A 25,488-nucleotide genomic window follows, 5' to 3' on the forward strand; every position below is an offset into this window, starting at 1 on the left:
GCTGTTATAGTAAAGTTTTGACTCCACTTTTGTATGATGCAAGAAGGAGAAAAAGTTTTAGTTTTTACTATAAATAGTAATGAAGAAGAAAAAAATGAATATGTATCTTTTTACTTTAAAAAAATGTTTCTTTTTTGTATGGTTGTAACAGTAAAGAGTTGACTGTGCTTTAAAATGGAGCCAGGGTAATTTAGAGTTTTAAGAATTTTTACTGTAAAAAATTATAAAAAAGAAAATATGAAAAAGGATCGATTTTCAACAAATTTTTAAAAACTTTAAATGAATATAGAGAATGCGAAAGAGGAAAAAAAAATCTTCCCGCACGAAGTGGCAACATTGAGAAAAACTTGATGTGAAACGTTCTTTATGGGGTGGGGGGTGGGGGGGAGATATGACTTAAAAGAACACCAATAGGAGAAAAAATACGCATGAAAATTTATTGGAAGGAACAAAACGACAAGGCAAGCTTTTAAAATATTTTAGTTTTCCCCTTATTAGTCATAGTGAGTGACAAAAGATCGGAGATCTTTCAAAGGAGGCGTGACTCAGGATGGCCAATCAAAAATATCGTTGAATGTTATTCAATATTTGATTGACAGAATACTCAAAATGCTTGTAGATGACAATAAAAAACAAAGAGAAAAACTTTTGTTGCTAAAACGTGAGATAGAAAGGTTCCGAAATTTAGAATTATAGAAGGCCAATTTTTGATATTGTAGAACACTTAATATAAAAAGTAGTTTTCCTTTTTGATGTCTTAATGTAAAATCTGCCATGCTCGCATTTTAATACATTCCATGTTAACGCAGGGGTTTCGTAAACTTTTAACCAATTTTCGAACCAAGCAATTGTGGATATATGTTTATTTAATAATATGTACTGGTATAGTGGAAGGTTGCTTACCAGGACGCGGTGGTGGGCGGCGTCGAAGTCCTAGAAAGCTTACTCCTTTAGTATATAAACAGCATGTGCCAAATGTATCAGAGTACAGTTTAGCGGCAAGTGGGCCATCTAGTGAAAGAATAGTACGTAATAGTACAGGTTTTAAATTACTAGTACCCAATTATAATGCTGATGTGATTTTCAAGGATGAAGAAGGTACTGGAGCCGATCGACTAATGACGCAAGTAAGTTTTGTATATGAACATTTTATTATACAAAGTATTTTAAAAGCATTCTTTAAAAAAAATTCTAATGAACATTTGATAGTTAAAATAGTTATAGAATTAGTAAAAAATGGAAGAAATTTATTTCAATGTACTGAATGAGAGAATTTTTTTAGCTTCGGAAAGATGTTTTTCCATTTTTAAATTTTGTAAAAAATATATTGCAATAAAAGTTAATAAAGTAATTTTTAATTTTCTTAAAGAAATATCAAATAAAAATTAATTCAACACTCAATTCGATGCAACACTCAATTCGACGCTTTGTATAGTGTATCATTGATTAAGGGTTAGTAATCAAGACTTTTGCTAATTTTAAATATCTGAAACAGGCTTGTAGAATATTCATTAAAACAACAAAAATAAATTCTACAGTGTAAGAAATCCGTTCAGTGGATTATGTTGAGTTTACCAAGTTTATTTTCGAGATACAGCTATATACTGCAGATCTACAAACATTTTTCATGCTAAAAATGTCCACATTTAATTTATTAAATTTGAGATAGGCAACAAAAATCGAAAAAGCAATATTTTTTTTTACAGAAAATTTCTTTATAATTTGATATAATTTAAGTTACGTTTAATAATTAGAACATCCACAAATGATACCACAGCCTACGGGATTAATCTTATAGCAATTAAAGTCACTTCTAAAATCTTATTTAAACATCAAGAACGAGTTTATAAAGCATGAAAAGTAATAATTAAAGTTTATTTATTTCGTGAAATTTTTACGTCTTTAATTTTTATTTTTGAAAAACAGCCATGCATTGAATTATTAAGAATCCATATCAAACTGCGGAATTTGGTCAAGGAGTTGAAATTTTGCTTTGCACTCAACGTGTTCAAAGCTACTTTTTAAAACCATTGAAAAGGAAATAAATAACTATTAAACACGTTTCTACAAAATCTGAAAAATTTCATAAGTAATATTTAAAAAATACTCCAATGTTATACGAATATTTTCTAAGAAATAATGTAAATTTACTGTGGACAATATGCTTTGGCTATATGCTTTGCAATAAAAAATTTCAAGTTTTTAATTTTAAATTAAAAACTGCGGATGTATAATTTCAATAGGATACTCATGTTTTATTTTATATTCTCATATTTTATTCAGGATATTCCTATTTTTCAAAAACACCTAAAATAAGCAAATTTTTCTCTGTGCCACTTGGTTAGGTTTATGTAGAGATTATGTTATGTATGAAATTTTGATTGCTTTAACATGGTCTGTTTTTTATTTATATATTTTTTAAACCGACCATCCAAAATCAAGTATTTTATAATGAATTATTAAATATGTCAACCTACTTTGTCCTAAAATATTTTCGGGTTATTCGAAAAATTATATGAAGTTAAATGTAAGAAAGAAAAGGTTTTATGCTTTTCTGTATCGATATATTAAATAATTGTTATAGTTGTTACCGCTTAAGTGTGGAAATAAATTATTATACAGAGTATCCGGATGATGTGCAGATTAACTAGGATGATCCATTTAAATATTAAAAAATTGTTTTATTTGTAAAATTACCCACTAGGCTAGGAAAGGGGAAATAAGATATTTGCTGGAACAACAGCAAAATTTCTGTACGCTCTAATTATCATAATGATATTTATTTTTTGCTATTTACAAGTTACTACAATCAACTAATCAACCCATTAGCTGATAGAATATCAATAATCAATTACTTTAAAAACAATAAAAAAATTATACAACTCAAAATATTATTACAATTAAGGAGATGAATATAATGCCATTTATTTATTTCAAAATATCTAATAAATCAAGTCAATAAATATAATCAAACGATTATTACATCAGAGACATTTTTGAACTTTTATGATATGGAAACCGTTAAGGCGCACTTTACCTAGGTAATAGAAAACTTTAAAGAAGAAAACAATGAAAATAATGAGAAATATAACAATAACATCCGAAGCTGACGTCGTCAGAGGGTGCCATCTCCCAAAGTCATAAAAACAAAAGCTTTTCTTTTAATAGAACACGACAAATGTCTAAAATTTGCTCTCTCTGTACCCCAAAGGTTTTGCAAGAAGTCCAAGAAGAGAGAAAAAGAGAATACAAAAGCAAAATACGTAAGTAAAATTCATAAACTAATTACAAAAGGAAAACAACGTTCAAAAAATCTACTTAGAAATATTCCACAGTTAAGCCCAAGCACACTACTTTCTAAGGATTTTCAGAAAGTAGTATGCTTTGGTTTAACTATGGAATATTTTCAAGTAGGTTTTTAGAAAATTGTTTTCCTTTTTTTATTAGTTTATGTATTTTACTTTTGTATTTTGGTTTTGTATTCTCTCTTCCTGGACTTTTTTCAAAACCTTTGGGGTACAGAGAGAGCAAATTTTGGACATTTGTCGTGCTCTCTCGGTAGAAAAGGTTTGTGTTTTTATGACTTTCGGAGATGGCACCCTCTGACGACGTCAACTTCGGATGTCATTATTATATTTTTTATTATTTTTATTGTTTTCTTCTTTAAAATTTTCTATTGATTTCAATTTTTGTTACTGAATTTCTGCTGCATTGCGCAACTTTTCCTTGGAATTGTAGTATTTAACTGCTTTATACATGATATTTGATTTCTCATTTTATTACCTAGGTAAATTACCTTTTAACGGATTACCCTAGTTAATCTGCTGATTAATTAAGCAATGTGCATATTAACGGCTTTTGAACTTTAGTGGAAATATATAAGAGTTAATTTAGTATTGTTGCTCATGTTCTAAATACACTAAAATGTTTCTGCTTAATTTTAAAAAAAATTCTTAACATTTAAGTTGCAAAAAAGCTATTTATTATTTGCTTTAATTACTTATTTATATATTCTTATAAGGATTTTAGTAGAAATTTTTAACAATGCAATCATGCACAGAGTCAAGGGGAAAGTAACCTGGAAGTCTGTCGAATCAATAAGTTGAGTGAGGAGTGTCTTGGCCAACTTTATTTAAGACAGGGTAGAAAAAAGAAATCAAGCAATTCACGACGACTTTCTTATTAAAAAACATATCAAGAAAGGAGAAGTTATCATTAAAATTGCTGCACAAACATTAAAAAGCTTCATTTGCAATCACAAATTAATTAAGTGCAGCGAAAAGAGTGAAAAGCTTATTTACACTTTAATTTAAATTTAATAAAAAATTTGAAAATTTTCTTAGCTCCAGAACACGAAAAAATTTATATTTTATAGGAATTCCTAAGCATGCTTATTGGTTTCAAACAAAAAAACTCTTAAAATTATTAAGTTGATTTAAAAGGAAGGTTTACTACAGAATTTTAAAGCAAGAAGACAAGTAGTTTATTTTTTGCTGATACTAGTGTTTTATTTTCACTGAAAATAAACAAATCTATGCTAAAATTTTCTAATTAAGGAACATAATGAACTGTGATTACTTTCCTTTTAAATATAATTAAAATTTGGAAGAAATTTTTTTTTAAAAATGTTAATAACTTCTAATAACGTTTACTAATTAGCTTTGCATTTTTCTAAAAGTTTAATAGAAAATTGAGCAAACAAGAAAAAAAAACAATGATTATAGTTAGTATGATTTGATTATAGTTAGTAATGTAAATATAGTTATCCCTTGACATTTATTTAAAATAAACAATGCTGATTTGCTTTGAAAGAGGTTTTTAGGTTCTTCAGAAAATTTTCTTACATTTGTTCTTGCGTTTTCCCCGACAAAATAAGACTTAAATATTTAATTTTGCAAACATTAAAGCAATAAGGAAAAAGTAAGATTTAATTCTTATTACTTGAAGCAGAAACTCTTGTGCGCTTCAGATTTAATATTTATTGTCAATGTTAAAGTAAGTACTTATAGCAGATATGATTAAAACAATAGGAGAGAAAGTTTGTACCTTGGACGGATATACCTTGATCCAGTATAAATATTTGCCCAATCTAATAGAAGAGTTTTGCACTCAGATTATGTCCTCTAACGGCAGATACTATCTGCTGAATTGGTCACTATTTCAGGTGCAGGTATGATCTAGAATTGTTTTCAATTTTCTAGTTGGAATAATTTGTTTTAATATTTTGACTTGAAAATAAAACCCTGTGAATCTAACATTTAACACCAGAACTAAGATCGATAAGTACCAAATTGCAATTATCTTTAAGATGAAATTTCTTTGTTAAGTCTAGAAAGATGAAAAAAAGTAAGAATGTTGTACCTTTAACTAGTCTTTGTTTTGCACTTTGGAAGGCATGTGCAAGAGGTAAACTAGCACAATCACCTTGTGGAATAAACTCACTTAAAATGAAACAGTTAAAATAACTTAACTTGGGTTAAATTTTACTCATTTGTTTGGATATAAGGAGACTTTTTAACTTTAGTTAATTTCACTAAAAACCTACTAAAAAAAACTCAATTTTGAGTACATAATTTTAACTGGAACTTGGGTGAATTTCAATAATTTTTGAAATTTTTCAATGTAACAAATTTTAAAAATATTCCAATAAAATTATCTTTATTTATTACGTTTATGAACAATTTGATTTGTTATAGCTTAAGCAGGCTACAAGAATAGAAGTTTTTAATAGCACGGATAAACAATATCAATCAACTAACAGGTTTAAGAGAAAAGAAATAAAAATGAGTGTTATGCCAAGAGATTATATTATCCAATGATTCAAGTTGCAACATGTTTTACATTGGACCGATTTTATTTACTTAAATATTTTAAGAAATATTTTTTCTTGAATTGTTTTACAGAATTATTTTAAAAAGTATATTACATAAATACAATTACAATTATTTTACATAAATAAACAATCGTAAAATGCATTTATAACAAAATTTTCTAAGTTATTTAAATTACTATTTTCGGGGAAAAATAGCCCTCTTCTAGTCGTAAGCCAATTCAGACTTTTTCTCATATTTCTCGAAAGTATTTGCAGGAAAAATGGGTTAAAAATGCATATAACCCCTAAACAATAAAGTTAAACCTTATTTTTGTATGTTTGTTGCACTGCATTTTATAGTTTAAACTTGAAATTGTTATAATTACAGACAATCCTTAGTAATTACTTTGAATTTAGTACTCAGCTAACCGAAGTTTGCGCTCCACTTTTACACAACATTTTGTAACCTTTTTACTTCGATAAACTTGCAATTGGAAACTTTGGATAAACTTGCAATTGGAAACTTACATTTCTCGAAAGTATTTGCAGGAAAAATCGGTAAAAAATGCATATAACCCCTAAACAATAAAGTTAAACCTTATTTTTTTATGTTTGTTGCACTGCATTTTATAGTTTAAACTTGAAATTATTATAATAACAGACAATCCTTAGTAATTACTTTGAATTTAGTATTCAGCTAACCGAAGTTTGCGCTCCACTTTTACACAACATTTTGTAACCTTTTTACTTCGATAAACTTGCAATTGGAAACTTTGGATAAACTTGCAATTGGAAACTTACATTTCTCGAAAGTATTTGCAGGAAAAATGGGTAAAAAATGCATATAATCCCTAAACAATAAAGTTAAACCTTATTTTTTTTATGTTTGTTGCACTGCATTTTATAGTTTAAACTTGAAATTATTATAATTACAGACAATCCTTAGTAATTACGTTGAATTTAGTATTCAGCTAACCGAAGTTTGCGCTCCACTTTTATGCAACATTTTGTAACCTTTTTACTTCAATAAATTCGCAATCGGAAACTTTTGTGTTTTTTATAGTCTTGCTAATAATCTTAGTGCATCAGAATTTTAGTTCTTAGTTAATTGTATGGTAATTTCAGAAAGTCGGATGAAACAGATATCATTCGAGAATTTTTTTATATCATTGGTAGCCTTCAAACAACTTTAAATATAAATCTTCTTATAACTTGACTGGAAGGTGAAAAACGACATTTTTATTATGTGCAAATCGCTTTCCGGAGTGAATATGACTACGCCTGGGGATACTTAACTGTATCAAATACCTGTCAGCAAATAGGTAATTCGATATGAAAGCTCTAAGCAATGATCATATGTGTGACGAGCGGAAGTGGAGATGACGTCATGGTCGGTCGGATGGGCAGGAAATTACCAGTTTCGAGTTTCAGCAGAAAAAATCTTAATACATATTTCAGACGATTTGAATATTTATCTGTTTTTTAAAAAGAAAGGAAAAGGAAAAGTATATTTAACAAAAAAAGGAAGAACAGACAGACAAGTATATTTAACAAAAAAATTGACACGTGAGTTAACCGCGAAGGCATTAAATAATAATTTACTTATTTCAAAGAGTGAAGTATTTAATAAGAATAGTGAATGTTTCTTTTTCAATTAAGAAAAGGATTTTTTTTCCACATTTTTCTTCAATTTCTTGCTAGTATAGACGTTTAACAATCTCAGAAAGAAAAAATTAGAAACTGGAATTTTCAGTCCATTGTTATTAGAGAAAGAGGGGTTAATCATTGTTAAAAGGCACAGGGATACCCTTTATCCTAAACCTAAAAGGGTAAATAATTCATGAAATTTAGTAAATAGAAAAACGCTTATACATTTTTCTATTTGAACAACAATAATAATTTAGTTATATTTGAATACAATGTACATCACAGGATTACTTTATTGTTAACGGTGCGAAATATTTGGTAAGCCCAAATTTTCAGAAAATAAAATTTACGTTTAGAAAAAGAATCTTGAAAAAGATACGGGAAAAAATGCCCCGCCCCCCCCCAGCACAAGAAAAAAAATTCACTAAAAAAAAAACGTTGCATGAAATAAAAAAAGGAGTTCCTTTAAGGAAAACTAACAGAAAAGTGAAGTTTAGTTAAAAATTACTTGAATCTAATAACCGATTCAATTCGCTTCAATTTAATGTAATTAAATATTTATTCGAATATGATTAGGAATTTCTTAAGAAGATTATTAATGTATGAGAACTAATTTAAAATTCACCGAAAAGAACTTTTTAAGTATTTTATAATAAGATATATAAATTAAAAAAAATAATGAGATATTAAGTAAAGAAATTAAATAAAAAGGGAAATGGAATAATGAAATTAAGTTTATCTGCAAACTTAGGAAATATTAAAAAAAGACACAAAAAAAAATATCAACGTTGAAAAAAAAAATTTATAATGAAAGAACAAAAAAATAAAATAAAGACAAATTAACCACTTGAAAATTACTGTTAAATATTTTAGTATGCGTAATATCTCAAACTGAATAAAGTAGTAATAAATAAATAAGTATTATTGAAATAAGCATTTTAAATCATTTTCCTCCTTTATAGCCTGATTTAATTACTTAAAAATTTCGAGCTACTTCTTTATTAAAATAAGCATCAACGATTTATCTAAAGAGAGAAAAATAGCCGCATTCGATGTCTTTTTATTCACTAAAAAAAACAGTTTTCCTTAAGTCAAAATGACACTAACATGATAGATGAAAAAGGATTTTGTATATTTTAATACAGGGCTCGAAAAAGGATTTTGTATATTTTAATACAGGGCTCGAAAAACAGCCGTCCGCCCGTCCTCGACGGTCAAAAATTCTCCGCGGACAACGAATTTCTCGAATCCGACGTCCGCGCGGACGGCCATTTTCCCGTTAATGTTCGTGATACATTTTCAATTTTTGTTATCTTACAAGAGTCTTGTAAGTTACAAGGCAGCAAAAAGAAATACTCATAAAAGAAATACTAGGTTACTGTTAGTAACCTAGTATTTCTTTTATTACTGTATAATGTAATCCTAGTAACGACTAATTCATTGTGCAATTTATATACATGTTTGTAATAAATAGGAGAAAATTATATTTTTATTTATTTAAAAGCGACGGGTTAGTTTCAACGGAGGACGGGTGCATTGTTGGACAAGCCGTCCTCGGGGACGGGTAAAATTTCTGAGTTTTTTCGAGCCCTGTTTTAATAGTTTCTAGTACATTATAAAACATAAATATTGTCTACAAAACAAAAATAAACCGTAGGAAATTTCTGAAAACTCACAGAAAGAAAAAAGCACTCTTTAAACTCAGATACGCCGCAACTTTAAAAATGTGGTTTTAAAGTTATGGAAATAAACAGTATTACGCAAACAGCTTGTATAATTTCCATATAACATATAGTCAGGAAATTAAATAAAATTATTTGTTCGCAAATTTGAAATGATGGAATCAAACAACATAATATAGATACATGATACATTAATATAGATGCATATTTTGATAAGAAAAATCTTACCTTATTTATTTTATTCCTAATATCCCTAATTTGCAAAATTTCTTCGGAGAGTAATGAGAAATTGAAGCTATCCATGACAATGTCTTAATCAACTTCCTTTTCTTTACAAGGAAAAACACTTTGAAATTCAAATTTGCAACATTATTGTCATAAATATTATTTCAATTCTGCGACATTGTTTTTAAATTTTCAAAATTATAATTTTTGAAATGTCTTTAGGTGAACGAAAAGGAAAATCTTTTGTAACAACAATCACAATAAATGATCTAGTATTCCTGTAGTGATGTAACTGGGCGTTTCCAGGCAACAGCGCAAGCTGTATGCACCGAAATAAATAAGTCCCGCAGTGGACTGATCGTTAAGACACGGTTCCCAGCAGATCACCGAAGTCAAGCATCACTGGCTGCTGTCAGTGTGCCGGTGGGTGACCACTTGGATCAGCCTGCGTAGGGACAGAGAATGTGCGGTATTGGTCCTCGTTAAACTGTTCTACCGTAAAGTGCTCGACTTCGAGTGTAGGTCGTCGGGCTACCGAAGCGAGGGAGCCATCCCTTCTGCAGAAGATCAAAATTGTGATGGCATGTCTTCGGATCATCCTCAGGGATGTTTCCCAGACCGTCGCCAATAGCCCATTGTGCAGCTCTAGTGCGACGTAAATGAACAACAACAACAACAACCGCAACCGAAATAAATAAAGTTTGATTCCATTTTTAAAATAAAATTTAAAAACTTAAACATGTTAAGAAATTGAATCGAAATGATTTGAGGTGCATCATTTATATTGCGTGCTAGAAACAACGATTATTTATTTTATTTATTTATTGGGACAGAAACATATGCAAGCCTTGGTGCGCAGTTACAAAGTTCCTATATGTTGTTGTAGTTCATTTACGTCGCACTAGAGCTACACAACGGGCTATTGGCGACGGTCTGGATAACATCCCCGAGGATGATCTGAAAACATGCCTTCACAATTTTGATCCTCCGCAAAGGGGATGACACCCCCACTTCGGTAGCCCGACGACCTGCACGCGAAGTCGAGCACTTTACGGTAGAAAAGTTTAACGAGAACCAATACAGCACACCCTCGGTCCCTACGCAGACTGATCAAAGTGGTCACACACCCGCACACTGACGGCAGTGAGTGATGCTTGACTTCGGTGATCTTCTGGGAACCCGCTATCTTCATCCAACTGAAGCGGAAGATATTAATTTATTGTTATACATATACAGACATACGTGCTCAATACAAAGAACTTTATATAAAATTGTCAAGAAGAAGAATAAGCAGCATAGCACAAATACAACAAGAAGATACAGCCAGAGTTAGGCCGGAATTCGAACCCGCTTCCTTGCAAGTTTCAGGGAGTTTTGCATTGATCAAAAGTTTACTTATGTATGAGTAATGACAAATAAATAAACACATTAATTATAGGATGAGTGACGAGCTTATCCACTAAGAGCTGTCCTGTATTTCCAAAACTTTAGTATAGATATGAAAACCTAAAAGTACAGAGTAATGAAAATTGGCAGAAAGCATAGAAGGTACCTATGTGATTAAAGAGTATTGTCATTACAACAAAATGCTCGGACGAAAAGAGTTATCGGGTTCGATTCCTGCTATAACCCTTGATAATATAGTCCCTCAATCGCAAATAAAACACACATGATTTTTTGATATTTTTACAGGTATGAGTGGATAAATGAAATTTAATGGAAATGTACTGAATATCAATTCTAGTCACCCAGTCTTAACAATTATAACAATTTATTAGATTTTTGGATTAAATTATGTGAATTGAAACTTAAAAATTAGGTTTGGTTAGATCAAAATATAAAATTATGATGAAAACAGTTTTCATTCTTACAATTTTTATTAATATTTTTCATCTTGCAGATTTTTTTAATAATGAATTGGTACAGATTTAGCTGTATGTTTAAACAACAATTTTGAACTAAAACATTTATGTGTAAATACAAATAATAAATTATTCACCAACTGATTTGCGATGTTTTGAATAATGTTGTTCAAAAGTTTTTTTTAGGTAATTTTGTAACGTTTTTTATTATTTTATTTATTATTTTTTTTTAGTACATAGCTTGTCTCACACTCAAAATAGATAGCATTGAGTCCTATTAAAGTTTGAATGACAAGAAATATCAGTAGTTATATTTCTTTCTTGGTCATGGAAAGGCTTTGCATGGTTTAAAGAGGGTAAACAGAAAACCTATGAAACAAGTAAAGAGAAATAAAACACGAATTAAAACAGTGAAAATGCATAAATTAGATGCTTTAAGTGCTTAATTCAGTAAAAAATAAATCAATTAATTTTTAAGAGAATTTTCAATATTCTTTACCTTTACGTTTCGTAGTTTATTAATATTTTAGCTAGCCTACAACACATCAAATGGTTGGTGAACACACTGAGAAAAAAAGTATGGTCAAAACTACCAGAATATGGTAAAATTTACCGGATCTACGGAAGCCCCAGAAAGCTCGGAAATTTTTTCTGATATGCTTTAGTAAGGAGTCTGGTAAAATTAACAATGAAATATGGTCTTATAATATGTGAACAGAAAACGAAAAAATTACCAAATAAATAGTTTAAATAATGCATATTTTTGTTTTATTGACCAGAATTCTCCCTCTACGTAATATTGAATGAAAAAGAACTATTTTAGGTAAAAAAATAAAAAAATGGAATCCTATCAGGTAAAGTCGAAGTCTTTAAAAGTAACCAAAATATTAAATTTTAATGACACGAAAAAGGAAGAATTTATTGTTAGTAAAAAATGTCAGAATTTTTTTCTCAAACTAAAACGCAATTTTTAACAAAATGCAGATGAAAAGTATTAAATGTCTAGTAATTTCTAACCCAACAATTACTTTACAAAAAACGTTTCATAAAAACCTTTTTTTCATCGGATTGGTTATTTACATTTTGATGGGTAAAAAAATCTTCATGTCGATGTCCTGTAGTTCACTCTGTTGAAATCAGTGATTAAATTCATCATAGTGATATCATTTCTAATTGAGATTAACTTTTACGAAATAATTTTTTTTTCCATATTGATGCTTTATTTTATCTTTTTTTATTGATGCTTTATTTCCATATATTGATGCTTTATTTTATTCCTTTTACGCTAAAACTTACTATGAAACATATTTTTGTCAGTTATTTTTAAAATAAGGTAAATAAAAACTAATTGAACAACGATGTGAGTTCAGCAAAATGTTATTTTGGCTTAGGCATCATTAAAGTACAATATCAAGTTTTACTATTTATTTATATGCGTGGTTCAAAATCTATTATTTTATGTTTTTATAAATATTAATATCATATTTTCCATAAAATATGTTAACGGTAAAGAATATAAAGAACTTAAAAATCAATGCATTTTGTAACAATGCAAATATGTAACTAAGCACTTAGCAACATATTTATGTGCTTCAACATAGAATAATTATTTAATATACACTTAGAATAATTATAAATAAAAAATCTTTATAAATTGTCGTTTTAGTTGTTGCTAACTTAGATAGCAAAATACCCTCTATTTTGTTTAAACGCAAAAACAAACACATGTCCTTTACTTTATTGCATTGTTATAAATTGAATTACTTTAAAAATGTTCTGGTCATAACAGTGGTTGACTAGCGCGAGATTTTAGCGTGCTGGGAAATGTCAACTACTTAAAATAAATTGTGCCACTCACATTATAGCACGAATCTTTCACCTTCAAAGCAGTTAGAATCATCTTAAAGGAATTTATAATTTTTTTTTAACACAAAAGTCTCATGAATTTTGAAAAGCAAATGATTGTTTTTAAAAGTTCCAATCAATACATTGTAAAGAGGTCTTAAGTGGTTTAACCACAATGATATAAGTTAATGCACATTTAAGTAAAAAACTATCCTTCTTAACACTTTTTCCCCCGACAAATTTATGGAAAGAGCAATGTCTTTTTATTTTTTCTGTCATGAATGCGGTTTTGTTAAAAAGAAACCTTTAACCTTTTATTTAAAACGTTAAGTTTTTAACTCATAATTGTTACACTTTAAAATCAAAAAGGATAAATGGTAGTTTCTCTGTTTGTCGGAAGTTGTTATATGAAGGAATTTGAATGTAGTGGATAATGCTTTTGAAATTAAATAACATAATTATTATTAATCTAAATATTAAGACTGGAGAACTAAATAGCAATTTAGGATAGAATGATCATTAACCTATTTTTCAGTTTTTATAAATATTTCTTAACCTTTATTTTAAAAAATGATTTTAAATGTCTATTGGTAGGCTATAAACTACATTGTACTATTTTTTGTTTTAAATTGGACTATTCAAAAGAGTTTGTACTTAATTCATAAAACATTATTGTTTCTTATGTAAACTTTTTGGATCACGTACTGAACAATATAAATTTTCTGCTGCATTGCTTAACGTGTTTTAAACTAAATTTAAAACTTTCATAAGAAAAAGTGTGTTAAATGCATCAATGATTAATAATGCAAAGCAATTAAGATGACAGTATGTTGCTACAAAAAAGTTATAATTTCTTTGAGATTAGTTTTCTTTTTTCTTCAAAAAAGTTCGAAAAACTTGCACTTTAAATAAATTAATTATTGTCAAAATTAATTCTGATTTTAAACAAAGTGAAACGCGTTACCTTTTTTCGATCATATAAGTATGAGGTTGAAAAAAACACATAATGCCCTTGCAAGTAGCTAATGCCAAATTGAATTACGTTGCGCGAGGAAGAATTCTTCTACTTAGATATAAATTTTCTAAAAACAAAACAAATTACCGCATCAATAACATTTTGATATGAGTATATATTTAGACCTTTCACTAGAAATGTACAAGATTTTATTTTAGTTCATTCAATATCTTTTGAAAAGTGACGATGAGAAACATGCTCTGTAAAATTTTTCTTAAACAACAGTGTAGGCAGCTATATTTATTATTATTTCCTTTAATATCCAGAAACTCTTACAAAAAATTATGGCCAGCTTCTAATACTAAAACATTGAAAAAATTGCAAGTTTCAAAACATTTTTTTAACAATTGTATATTGACCTATTAGAAAATAATGAGTATAAAATCTGACCTAAAAATTGAAAGATTAGCCCCTATAGAACAGAAATATTTAATTTATTATTCAAATATAATGAGTGCCGACCGGCCTGTGTAGGGGGCAGGGAACTGTCCTTGCATCAGAGAGGTCCTGGGTTTGAATCCCGGACAAGGCATGAATGTTTCTTTCTCTGTCTGTGTGTTCTATGTCCTTTCTCCTTTGTGTGTGAATGTGACTCGCCCTATAAACGGATTGTGATTGAGTGAATGGCGTGGCAGAAGTCGAATTCCTGGCCATAGATGGCGCCACTGAAAAGAGGGAAAAATCGCACCCCCACTGCCTAAAAAAAACAGGCATACGACAAAAAAAAAGAAAAAATAATGAGTAGATATTCAGATGACCAGAACTACTGGACCAATTTTTATGAAATTTGATATGTATACATATATTGATACAATACAAAGCAAGTAACCATTCAACAATTGTAATACACACGTATGATCGTGCGTAACACTCGTTGGAGTCGGAAGGTATGGAATTGCCGCAGGACAATTCAGGGCAATTACCACAGGGAATGATAAACTGCCTAAATTCAAGTACGAAATACCCCCTACTAACCTATTTTTTGTTGTTGTTTATTTTGCAAACTGCTATTTCGTACGTTCTGAATTCAACGAGTGTTAAGCACGATCATGCGTGTGTATTATAATTGTTGAATGGTTATTTGTTTTGTATTGTATCAATGTATGTATACATATCACACTTCATAAAAATCTGTCCAGTAGATCTAGAGATAGTCGACCAAGCCTGCAAATTCTCTTAATTTCTTAAACAAGTGTAAATTGATTGAATACACATGTCATATTTAGAATTTTGCTTCATTTAGATTTAAAGCAGAAAATCGAAATTATTTTAATATTATAATTCATATTATAGTTCATATTATAACATTAATAGTTAATATTGTAATTCATAATCTTGTTCATAATTCATAATCAAAATAGTTCATAATCTTGTGGAAAATAGTTACTATAGGAATACTGAAATAGGGTAAACTGACCAGTGAAGGAACACTTAAGCTTCGCTTGCCTTTTAAAAAATCATATTAATTTCAAAATTCGTAATTTTAGTTAAATGACAGTGTCAACATATTGGTTACTAATTGCAAATTATGTAAAAAATTTTTAGAGAACTTACATAATATTTGAAAGTTTGAAAGTTTTGGAGGCTCAAATAACAAGTAGTAAGAAGACCGAGTGAAGGAGCAGCTCTTACCAGTGAATGAACACCCAGTAAAGGAACGCTTAATTTTGGTTATTTTTTAATGCTCTTAATGAATTTATAGGGCATACAAATATTTAAAAACAAGCCTATTCTTGAAATTATAACATATAAATACTTGGAAAATGTTAACTTTTTTTTGTAATCATGAATTGAAAATTAAAGTGTCAACATATTAACACATACTGTTCATTCACTGGGAAATCTATGCCCAGTAAAGAAACATGCCTGTTCGCTCACTGGTTAGAAGTTGTTTTTCGTATTTTTAACATACTTTTGATACGGAACATCCCTAAAGGTACAAGAAAATTAAAGTTTATCTTTTATTGTCATTAACTTAGAAAAAAAAAACCCAGTAAAGGAACACTTGTTCCTTCACTGGTGTTTCATCGTTTGGTGATCCAGTGAATAAACACCCTCCTTATCTCAGTACTTTATCATGCTATGATGCTTAAAAAAAATAAAACGCAAGTTCAATAACTATATTTTGAATTCTCTTTTTCACAGTGCGAAAAATAAAACTATTACATTCAATTAATTCCACTTCAAGCATATAAATACAAACACTCACCTTAATTTTTTCAAAGAAACAAGGTGTTCAGAGATAATAACAAAGTCAAAAATTTTTCCAGAGAAGTCTATTTGACCAGGTAGTCCAAAACATTGCTAGATGACTTCCTATTGTTTGGCAGTAAACTATTGTTACCAATCAATCTAAGGAAAAACTTTCAAATTCTTATTTTTGATCAATATATATGAAATGTTCCTTCACTGGGTAGTGTTCCTTCACTGGTTGGTTTACTTTACTACTGTATACTGATTGTTCAAAATTTGAATAGATCATAGTTAAAATAATTCATAGTTTAAATAGTTAATATTATAATATAATATTACGATAAGATTTTACTATTTACAATTCAATGCTCTATTTTGAAATTTTGACGTCGTTCATTGTTTTATTCCAAGCTAGCTGGGAGATAAATATAATTTTTCTTCAAATCTAGACTTTTCCTTGGAGTTGAATTAAATTAGGGAAAATTTTGTTGGCAATAAAAACGAAGAAACAAATAATAAATAAATATTTAAAACAGCAACTTTTTATGCAGATTTCAAGTGATAAAAAGAGAAGTCATAGAAATACTTACCTTTGAAGTTAAAAAAATTTAATTTTCTAAATTCAATTTCACAAAGTTAATTTATATTTTTAAAGAAACGTGAATTTCTATTTCCTTAGAAGTGCATAAAACTTAAATGAACCTTCATAAATTCTGCAGGCATAAAGCAAAGAGTTTGTTTTGGAAGTTCTTAAGAAAATGTACTAAAGATACGATATTCTATGACTTCAAAAGCGAGAAGATAAATATGTTTTGTATTATATTTAATTTTGCATTTCTAAAGTTTTGTAAAATATTAAAATTTGGTAAAATTTTAAAATTAAAAAAAAAACAAACAGTAGTTTGTTTAAGAATTAAAGATATTTTTAAATGTTTTAATTCAATTTGTTTTTTTTAAAACTAAATAAAGTTATTATGCTTTATATGTATTTTAATTATTTCATTATGTTTCTATAAGTATTTTAAATTATTTTTGTGATACATTTAATTTTTAAATTGATGAGCAAAAATTAAAAACATACATTTTTAAAGTAGTAAGTCATGCATTATATGTAATAATACTGTACTATGAATTACATGTAGTAATAATACTCACAGCAAAATTTAAAAATTTTAGTAAACTGGGCCCTTATTTGAAAATAGATTTAAATTAAATGTTTTTTACTTATGTTAACCTAACATTTAAAAAAATGCAATTTTTAATAAAAATAAATAAAAAACACCCATGTATAATCCCAGAATGAACAATAAAAACAAGTACATTTCATAATATTGTCTTTAAGGTATTTGAATAACCTAATCAACTTAGAGAAGATTTTCGCAGATCGATACATTTTCATCTTCTTAAACAGTAATTTGTTAGGTAAAATATGCATAAAAATTATTAAATAGGGAAGTCAATAACAATTAAGAAATGTATCATTATGGCAGGTCAATTATGGCATGTACCGATTATGGCACGTATACTAGGACGGTACTGAATGACCCGTATTTCGAATTCATTTTCAAAAATTAGCGAAACATTAAGACAAAAAACTATACACACTGAGGGTATTAAGTCAATGTTTTAGCGAAAGTGGAACGGAAACGGTATCGAATTACTACAGAAATACGTTGAATAAGAATATCAAAACCCATTTGATTGCCTTATGAAGTGTGAATAGTTTTTTTTAACAATCATCTATCAAATTCTTTCTAGTTCCTTTGTCAATGAAACACATTTTGATATTTACAGTTCCATCTTCGTCAGTGAAAAATAGTTAAATTTTGATAGTTTCTTTTCTTGACCGCCTAACTATAATTTTTTTGACTTAAACTGAAAAAATACATTTTTAGAGCAGTCATTATAAGACACCCGATTTATTTCATATAATTTAACTGAACTTTATTCACTAGATGAACTAATCTGTATTTTACGCAAATTGGCTATGCTTTGCCTTTGGTCAAAAATATCCAGTATCATCTAGGATAATAAAAATTTCGTTCTAATAATTTTTAGCTCTTACCAATTTAATTTGTAGTAGTAATATTTTTATTCTAATTACGTTTCAGTAATTTTTATTTCCAATCTTACATAGTTTTTAATTTGACAAATATTTATGTAACTAATTATTTCTGTTACCATCAATAAATAGAATGATTTGATTATATAGAATGCTTAGCCCTTATATAGAATAACGAGTGTTTTTAGCAAGTAAGAAATATGAAAATCATAATGTACTTTGCCTAGTCATTGTATAGAAACCCGTAAATTAGACATTATGTAGAATTTTAAAGCAATGTATGATAGATTAATAACATCATTATTATAATTAATTATTCTATTGAATACAACCGAAAGTGTGATATTAATCACTTCTTATTGAGCCACTGTTGTTTAAAGAATAAAGAATTTCCAATGGGGTGATCCAAGTTGACTGGTCGATACAAAATCTGCTCATGGGTTATGAGTTAGAATTAGTTAACAGTAAGGCTAACTGTAGGATCGCTTCGTGGTTTTCCTGTAACTGTAACGCAAATAGAGAGCTAGTTCCATCGAAAAGTCCTCCATTAAGGCTAGTTTTTCCTAATGAATGCATGAGTTCTTTTGACTCCTTGGTAGAGTTCCAAATAACGAAGCTACCGAGTTGAATATTGATCGCATAACAAAAAATGGTTATGATGTTCAATGCTAGTTATAAAATAAAATCACTTCATACTGCTCGGCTTATATTTACGTATTTCATTTAAAGACTATGTATAATATAAATAGAACCATTAAAATGTGTTTTCTTAAAATATATTTTCTTTCTATGCTTCTATACCAACTTTAGTTTAATTACGTACACAACTTTTACAAATACTATAGTTTTTAAATTATAAGTCTATATATACACTATAAAATATCTATATTAATAATTTTAAAGCAGTTTTTCATTTGTGAATGGAAGCAATGTTGAAGATAACATAATAGTCGATAATATCCCCCCCATTGCGAAATTAACTACTAACATTTCCTCTTAAAACGATATTCTGTCATCAAAATAGCCATAAACTTAATGTTTTCGCGTTATATAGTTATTTTCGACCACAAAACGCGTTCAGCGGTATCGGATTCCATTGTTTCGTTACATAATTGCTTGGAAATACGCCATTCAGAAAGAAACCTCTTCTATTGCCAGATTGTTTAATTAAATTATTTCTGATTTGTTCTCCATTAAATCTTGAACTTCAGACTGTGGCTTCAAAAATTATCTTTAATAAAAATATGAGACAAAGAGTATCACGGGATGCTGTTTATGTAGAATTTGTTTAATTTCTTTAATAAAATGCATTTACATTTAGTACTATTTGTTTTTAAGACACGAGGTAATGTTGTTTGGTAAAACGTACACGTTCCATCGAAATCAAAGACGACAGCTTTTTTTGTTCCTGCTATATTTATATATTTTTCTAGGTTGATTTTTTAATGAACTAGCAGGCTCTACTCCCTGCTCACTCCACTCACCAACCCCCACATTTGCCTTCATTAATTTTTTTTTTCGTCTTAAAAGTCACTAAAAAAGATAAATTTCTTATAAAATAAAAATTTATTATAATTTTATATAAATTTTTTTGTTAATATCACGAAATAAACGCTCCTTTGCTAATTATAACGAAACAAACGTATACCTAGATTTGAAAAATATTTAACTTCTTCTTCTTCTTAGGCACTACAGCTGGTTACCGGCCAAGGCCGTCTTAGTCATTTTGCCCCATCTAGATCTATGCTATGCTATGTTTCTCCATCTATTAACTCCCAAGTCTTTTAACTACTTCTCTGTTCTATCTAACCATCTTGTTCTAAATAATACAAAGTTAAAGTAGTTATAAAATAGCATCATGAAAATAGTTAACAGTACTTAAAAATAAATAAAATAAATGAATAAACTTAGGAATTGAGAATGTATGGCATAATAATAAATAAAAATAATTGATGAAAAGTGATTTTGCTTGCTAACAGCATATGAGGATAATCTTACATCATATAACAGCTCAAATTGGAAACAGTTTTTATCTTTCTTATTACTTTCACATTTTAAAAAAAAAATTAATCCAAATGTTAAGACTTACATCTGGCAACATCTAATCTCTATCTCTCATCTTTTTTTAAATTATATTTATTCATTTTTTTTTAAACTTTTGACCTAAAGTTAAGCATGGGTTAATATAATGAAAATATCGAGAGAGTGGCTGGCAGAATTCGACTGTCAGGCAATTTTAAACCGCCATTTGTCATATTGGTCACCCATTGACCAGTGGCAACCATCAATTTTGCCCTATACAGATAGTTTTCTCCTGACAGCAAGTCAGTATTATCACTCGTTATATCAAATATTATTTTCTTAATAATCGGCCATCATAGCAATGGTTTCTATTGCAAAAAAAAAAACAAAAAACGAAATGAAATTTAGATTCGCTCACAGTAGACTGACTGACTTAGTCTCAGTACCTAGATGAATATCCTTTATAACACAGCCTGTGCTCTTTAGTACGATCCCCTATTAGTACGACCCTCTCATTATAACATGGAGTTCTGTTGGCGATTCCAGAGACGCGATGAATTCGAATTTCCAATTCGAAAGGCTGAGCTGAACCATCCGTTTCAATATAGCGACCACATTTTTTTTAAATGTTTTGTTTAATTCCCAGAAAATCTTTTAAAAAACAGGGGTTCGATATTTTTGCAATTTTAAAACTAAATGTACAACGACAACGAGTTCATTGACAACAATAATCTATTGTCTTCTAATTTTATGCCATCACGACGTAGAGACCTTTCGTGACAGCGTCCGCTTTCGCTTGAACCACAGTGTGCGNGCCCTGGAGAGTGGCTGGCAGAATTCGACTGTCAGGCAATTTTAAACCGCCAATTGTCATATTGGTCACCCATTGACCAGTGGCAACCATCAATTTTGCCCTATACAGATAGTTTTCTCCTGACAGCAAGTCATTCCCAAAAAATCTTTTAAAAAACAGGGGTTCGATATTTTTGCAATTTTAAAACTAAATGGACAACGACAACGAGTTCATTGACAACAATAATCTATTGTCTTCTAATTTTATGCCATCACGACGTAGAGACCTTTCGTGACAGCGTCCAGTTTCGCTTGAACCACAGTGTGCGTTACACCGGAAGTTAAATGTATAAACATAAATAATGTAGAATATTTAAATATATCTTTATTTGAATCAGTCAAGCATACTAAATTAATAATGTTCTATTAGAGGTGCAAAGAAATATTGGACACTTTGGCCATATCTGTGATGAATCAATGGCCAGGAGTGAGATTGAGGGTGACAGAAGGATTCGACGAAGAAGGACATCATTCTCCTAATTCTCTACACTACAGTGGCAGGGCTGTAGACATTACAACGAGTGACAGGGATCGTTCTAAATATGGCATGCTGGCCAGATTGGCTGTTGAAGCGGGATTTAATTGGGTTTATTATGAATCCAGAGGACACATACACTGCTCTGTCAGATCAGGTAAATATATTACAGTATTAGAAATTATTTCTTATGCCGATAAAAAGCATATTTCATTTCTTAAGTGAATAGATATGGGGCACAGATTTTGCCTCATTTATCAAAAAAAAAAATTGTAACAGGTGTATTCGCTGTCTTGTCTGCGTTTATATTACCGCTGACATGTGGTAGTAGTAATAGTAGTTCATTTACGTCACACTAGAGCTGCACAATGGGCTATTGGCAACTGTCAGGGAAACACTCCTGAGGATGATCCGAAGACATGCCATCGCAATTTTGATCCTCTGCAGAGGGGATGGCACCCCCGCTTCGGTAGCCCGACAACCTGCACGCGAGGTGGAGCACTTTAGGGTAGAACAGTTTAACGAGGACCAATACCGCACACCCACGGTTCCTACGCAGACTGATCCAAGTGGTCACCCACCCGCACACTGACCGAAGCCGCTTGACTTCGGTGATCTGCTGGGAATCGTGTCTTAAGGATCAGTCCACTGCGGACAAACACTCGGGGACCTCGGTGAACAAACTCGGTGATCTGCTAAAAAGTGCAAATCAGTTATTCTGCAGAATAATGTGCAGATCACTTTGGAGCTTTAACGTCACAAATTGCATTAACAAATCGCTTTAGTCAGGGGAATCCATTAAAGTGCCAAGAAAGTGTTTCGTTTTTCAAATCACCTACGTAATCTGAAAACTACCTAGGTAATTGACACATGGCCTACTAGGCACTCAGTAAAGTGAAAACTAGATCTTTTCTGAAACAGCAATGGTTCCGTACGCTTAAATAAACATAATGCTATTCATTTATTTTTTGCCCTCTAAAACTACAAGTTACTACAATTAAACAATCAACACATTAGTTGATAGTAGCAATCATCAATCTCTTTAAATACTATTATACAAACTTACAAGTTCAAAAAATAATTAAAACTATAATCAAATAGTTAAAATATTATTACACACAAGGAAATTAATATAATGTCATTTATTCATAATTTCTGCCATTGATACGCAGGTTTGATGTAAACATCACTTTTTGACATAACTATGGAGGGAGATTTAGTCATTGCAACTCATCGACACAACCTGTTGAGATAAAATCTTTGCATCTTTAAGGTAGCTTAGGTGTAACTTAATGTCGCTTTTGATCAGAGTTAAGCTGAGTTGAATGCAAGGTATCAGGGCACAAGCACTGAAATCAGCTACGCTGAAAAAGCCATGAGCAATCTTATGTATCCTGGATAAGCAGATCAAGCAATGCTAAAAAATATAACAAAAAAAGTCGATACGCCAGTGGGCAAATCATTTATGTACCCAAAGAAGAAAAAGCATTCAAAATAAGACATCATATTGTTTCTTTCTGATATTACATTGAAAAAATACCAAATTTTTTGTATGGAAAGGAAGTTGTTCTAAATTTGTTTGGTTTGGTCGGAATAAAAGTAAAATATTTGAATTCTATCAGTTTTATTTAACTGAGGTATTGTAACAGATTCATGTAAATATTAATTGTGATTTAGAGTTCGTATTCTGTTGTATACTTGTATTGACAATTGATTCAAAACGATAAATTTTAATAAATAGTTCTTAAGAGATATTAATAAAAAATTGTTCTATACAAAATAAATTGTTATAAAGTCTTGAAAAAGTAATTTGAAACACTTTGCTTAAAGTATAACTTTATTTTCGACTATTTTGATATCGGTTAAAAAACTTTCAAAATTTTGATTTAAGATACATCATAACCAGGAACTCCTGTCAACCAGGCTATCCCCTCCCACCAAGTCTTTAATGCAATATTTTTATGAAATTCCTTTTCATTGTATTTCAGATTCTGATGGAGCTAGCAGAGGTAATGGTTGTTTCCATAGCAGCTCAACAGTTACTACCAGAAATGGAATTAAGTTATTAAAAGATGTGGAAATTGGTGATGAAGTAGCTTCTAGGTTTTCGCCAGAAGGATCTCTGATTTACAGCACTGTCATAAACTTTTTGCATAGGGATTATGAATTAAAAACTGATTTTATTCGTGTAAGGACTAATTCCAACAATACTCTATTATTAACACCAAATCATTTAATTTTTCGGTATTCAAAGCAATTAGTAGAAGCTGTTTTAGCTAGTGATATTAATCCTGGTGATTTACTGTTGATAAAGCTTGACAATAATTTAACTGCATTGTCAGCTGTATTAGACTTGACAATATTTTCTTTGACTGGTGTTCATGCGCCTGTTACAGAAGATGGAACAATAATAGTGAATGACATTTATGTATCATGCTACGCTACTGTAAGAAGCCACACAGTAGCTCACCTGACAATGCTACCTTTAAGAATTAACTTTCTTTTAAAAAGAAAGGGATTAGAGTTGGGTAGAATATTGAAAATTCCAAAATCATTATTGAAATATCTTTACTGTCAATGTATAAAATGTGAAGATACTTCATCTGTAAATAGAGTTCTTAACTCAACAAAATCTTTCAAGACTTCTTTTAAAGGAGTTCATTGGTATGCCAAATTATTGTATTTCATAACTCTTTCATTTTTGCCGAAATTGAAATAAATTTTTATAAGTTGTTCTGGTTTAGTGATTAAAAAAAAGTTTTTTGTTTGTTTAAGTATCAGTAATTTTTGTGTTTTGAAACAATTGACTATTTTGAGAGTTTTTAAGCAACAGTAATACAAATAACAGCAAAAAAAAAAGAACTTAGCAAGCGAATATTTTGTTTCTGGTTCTGCACAATAAATGAATCAGAAAACGGCATCCAACGAATATTAGGAAAAAAAAATCAATTAAGATTTTATATAAAATTAGTATGTTTTTTTTCCAGTCATGTGATAATAATATAACAATCCTATCACATCTACGAAAAATAAGGAAAAATGCATAGATGTATGAATGTATGTATGATCCTCATACAAACAGGCAATTCTGTATTGATTCTCCCCGATTTTGGTGAATATTCGTGTGAAGACATGATGGTTTATACCTATAGCTTGTTTACGGTAAGAACTACCCCCGACACAAAGTCTGAGTCTGTCTGCTGTCATGGAAATAAGAATAGCGCATTTCAGGAACGGTTCTCTTCACTTTAGGGCTAACACAATAAACCAGAGAAAAAGATTACCTTTCTCTCACAGATGCGAGCCAAAATTTGTCCTAAACAACATCTCGCCCCTACTTGAAACAGTTACACCTCGTTACCATAGTTACCGCGACGAGTCCAGACGAATGACTAGGGGAGTTCTTACTTTATACAAACTATACTACTGCCACCATTTCACACGCTACGTTCAGAGTTTTCCTTAGGATTTAGAAAATGTTTCAAAATATTAGTGATTTTTAAGCTTGTATGTTTATTTATTCAAAAATAAGTTTCATTGAGAATAATTTTATAAATTTTATCTTTGGTTACTTATGATGGGTTTGAACAAGTAAGATTAGGATTTAACAAGTAAGATTACAAGTAAGATTAGGTAAGATTAGGATTCAGCAAATTAGGATTTTGTAAAATCAAAAAATCCAGTAATTTATTTTGATGATGCTGCGCTAAACGAGGAGCTAGAAAATTTACCTAACTGCTATTGACGTGCATGGTATTTATGAGTTAATGTGGCAACAAATTCATAAAAATCTTTA

At 29.7% G+C, this 25,488-nt stretch overlaps 1 protein-coding gene across 1 annotated transcript; it reads left to right on the forward strand.

Moving 5' to 3' along the window:
• The first annotated feature begins 456 nt into the window (after positions 1-456).
• Positions 457-24,422, forward strand: LOC107454029 (desert hedgehog protein B-like). The gene is made up of 3 exons (XM_021148119.3): positions 457-1,127; positions 21,588-21,849; positions 23,681-24,422. Exons 1-3 carry the CDS (start codon positions 798-800, stop codon positions 24,409-24,411), a joined length of 1,323 nt encoding a protein of 440 aa, XP_021003778.2. The 5' UTR covers positions 457-797; the 3' UTR covers positions 24,412-24,422.
• The last annotated feature ends 1,066 nt before the right edge of the window (positions 24,423-25,488 follow it).

Source organism: Parasteatoda tepidariorum, chromosome 7, assembly GCF_043381705.1.
Source record: "Parasteatoda tepidariorum isolate YZ-2023 chromosome 7, CAS_Ptep_4.0, whole genome shotgun sequence".
Taxonomy (NCBI): Eukaryota; Metazoa; Arthropoda; class Arachnida; order Araneae; family Theridiidae; genus Parasteatoda; species Parasteatoda tepidariorum.

Bases quoted from the DNA above. Each gene is read 5' to 3' on its own strand.
- LOC107454029 (XM_021148119.3), top strand. From the start codon at position 798: ATGTTAACGCAGGGGTTTCGTAAACTTTTAACCAATTTTCGAACCAAG. The intron at 1,128-21,587 runs GTAAGTTTTGTA...ATGTTCTATTAG, and splicing joins CCGATCGACTAATGACGCAA to AGGTGCAAAGAAATATTGGA. The intron at 21,850-23,680 runs GTAAATATATTA...ATTGTATTTCAG, and splicing joins ACACTGCTCTGTCAGATCAG to ATTCTGATGGAGCTAGCAGA.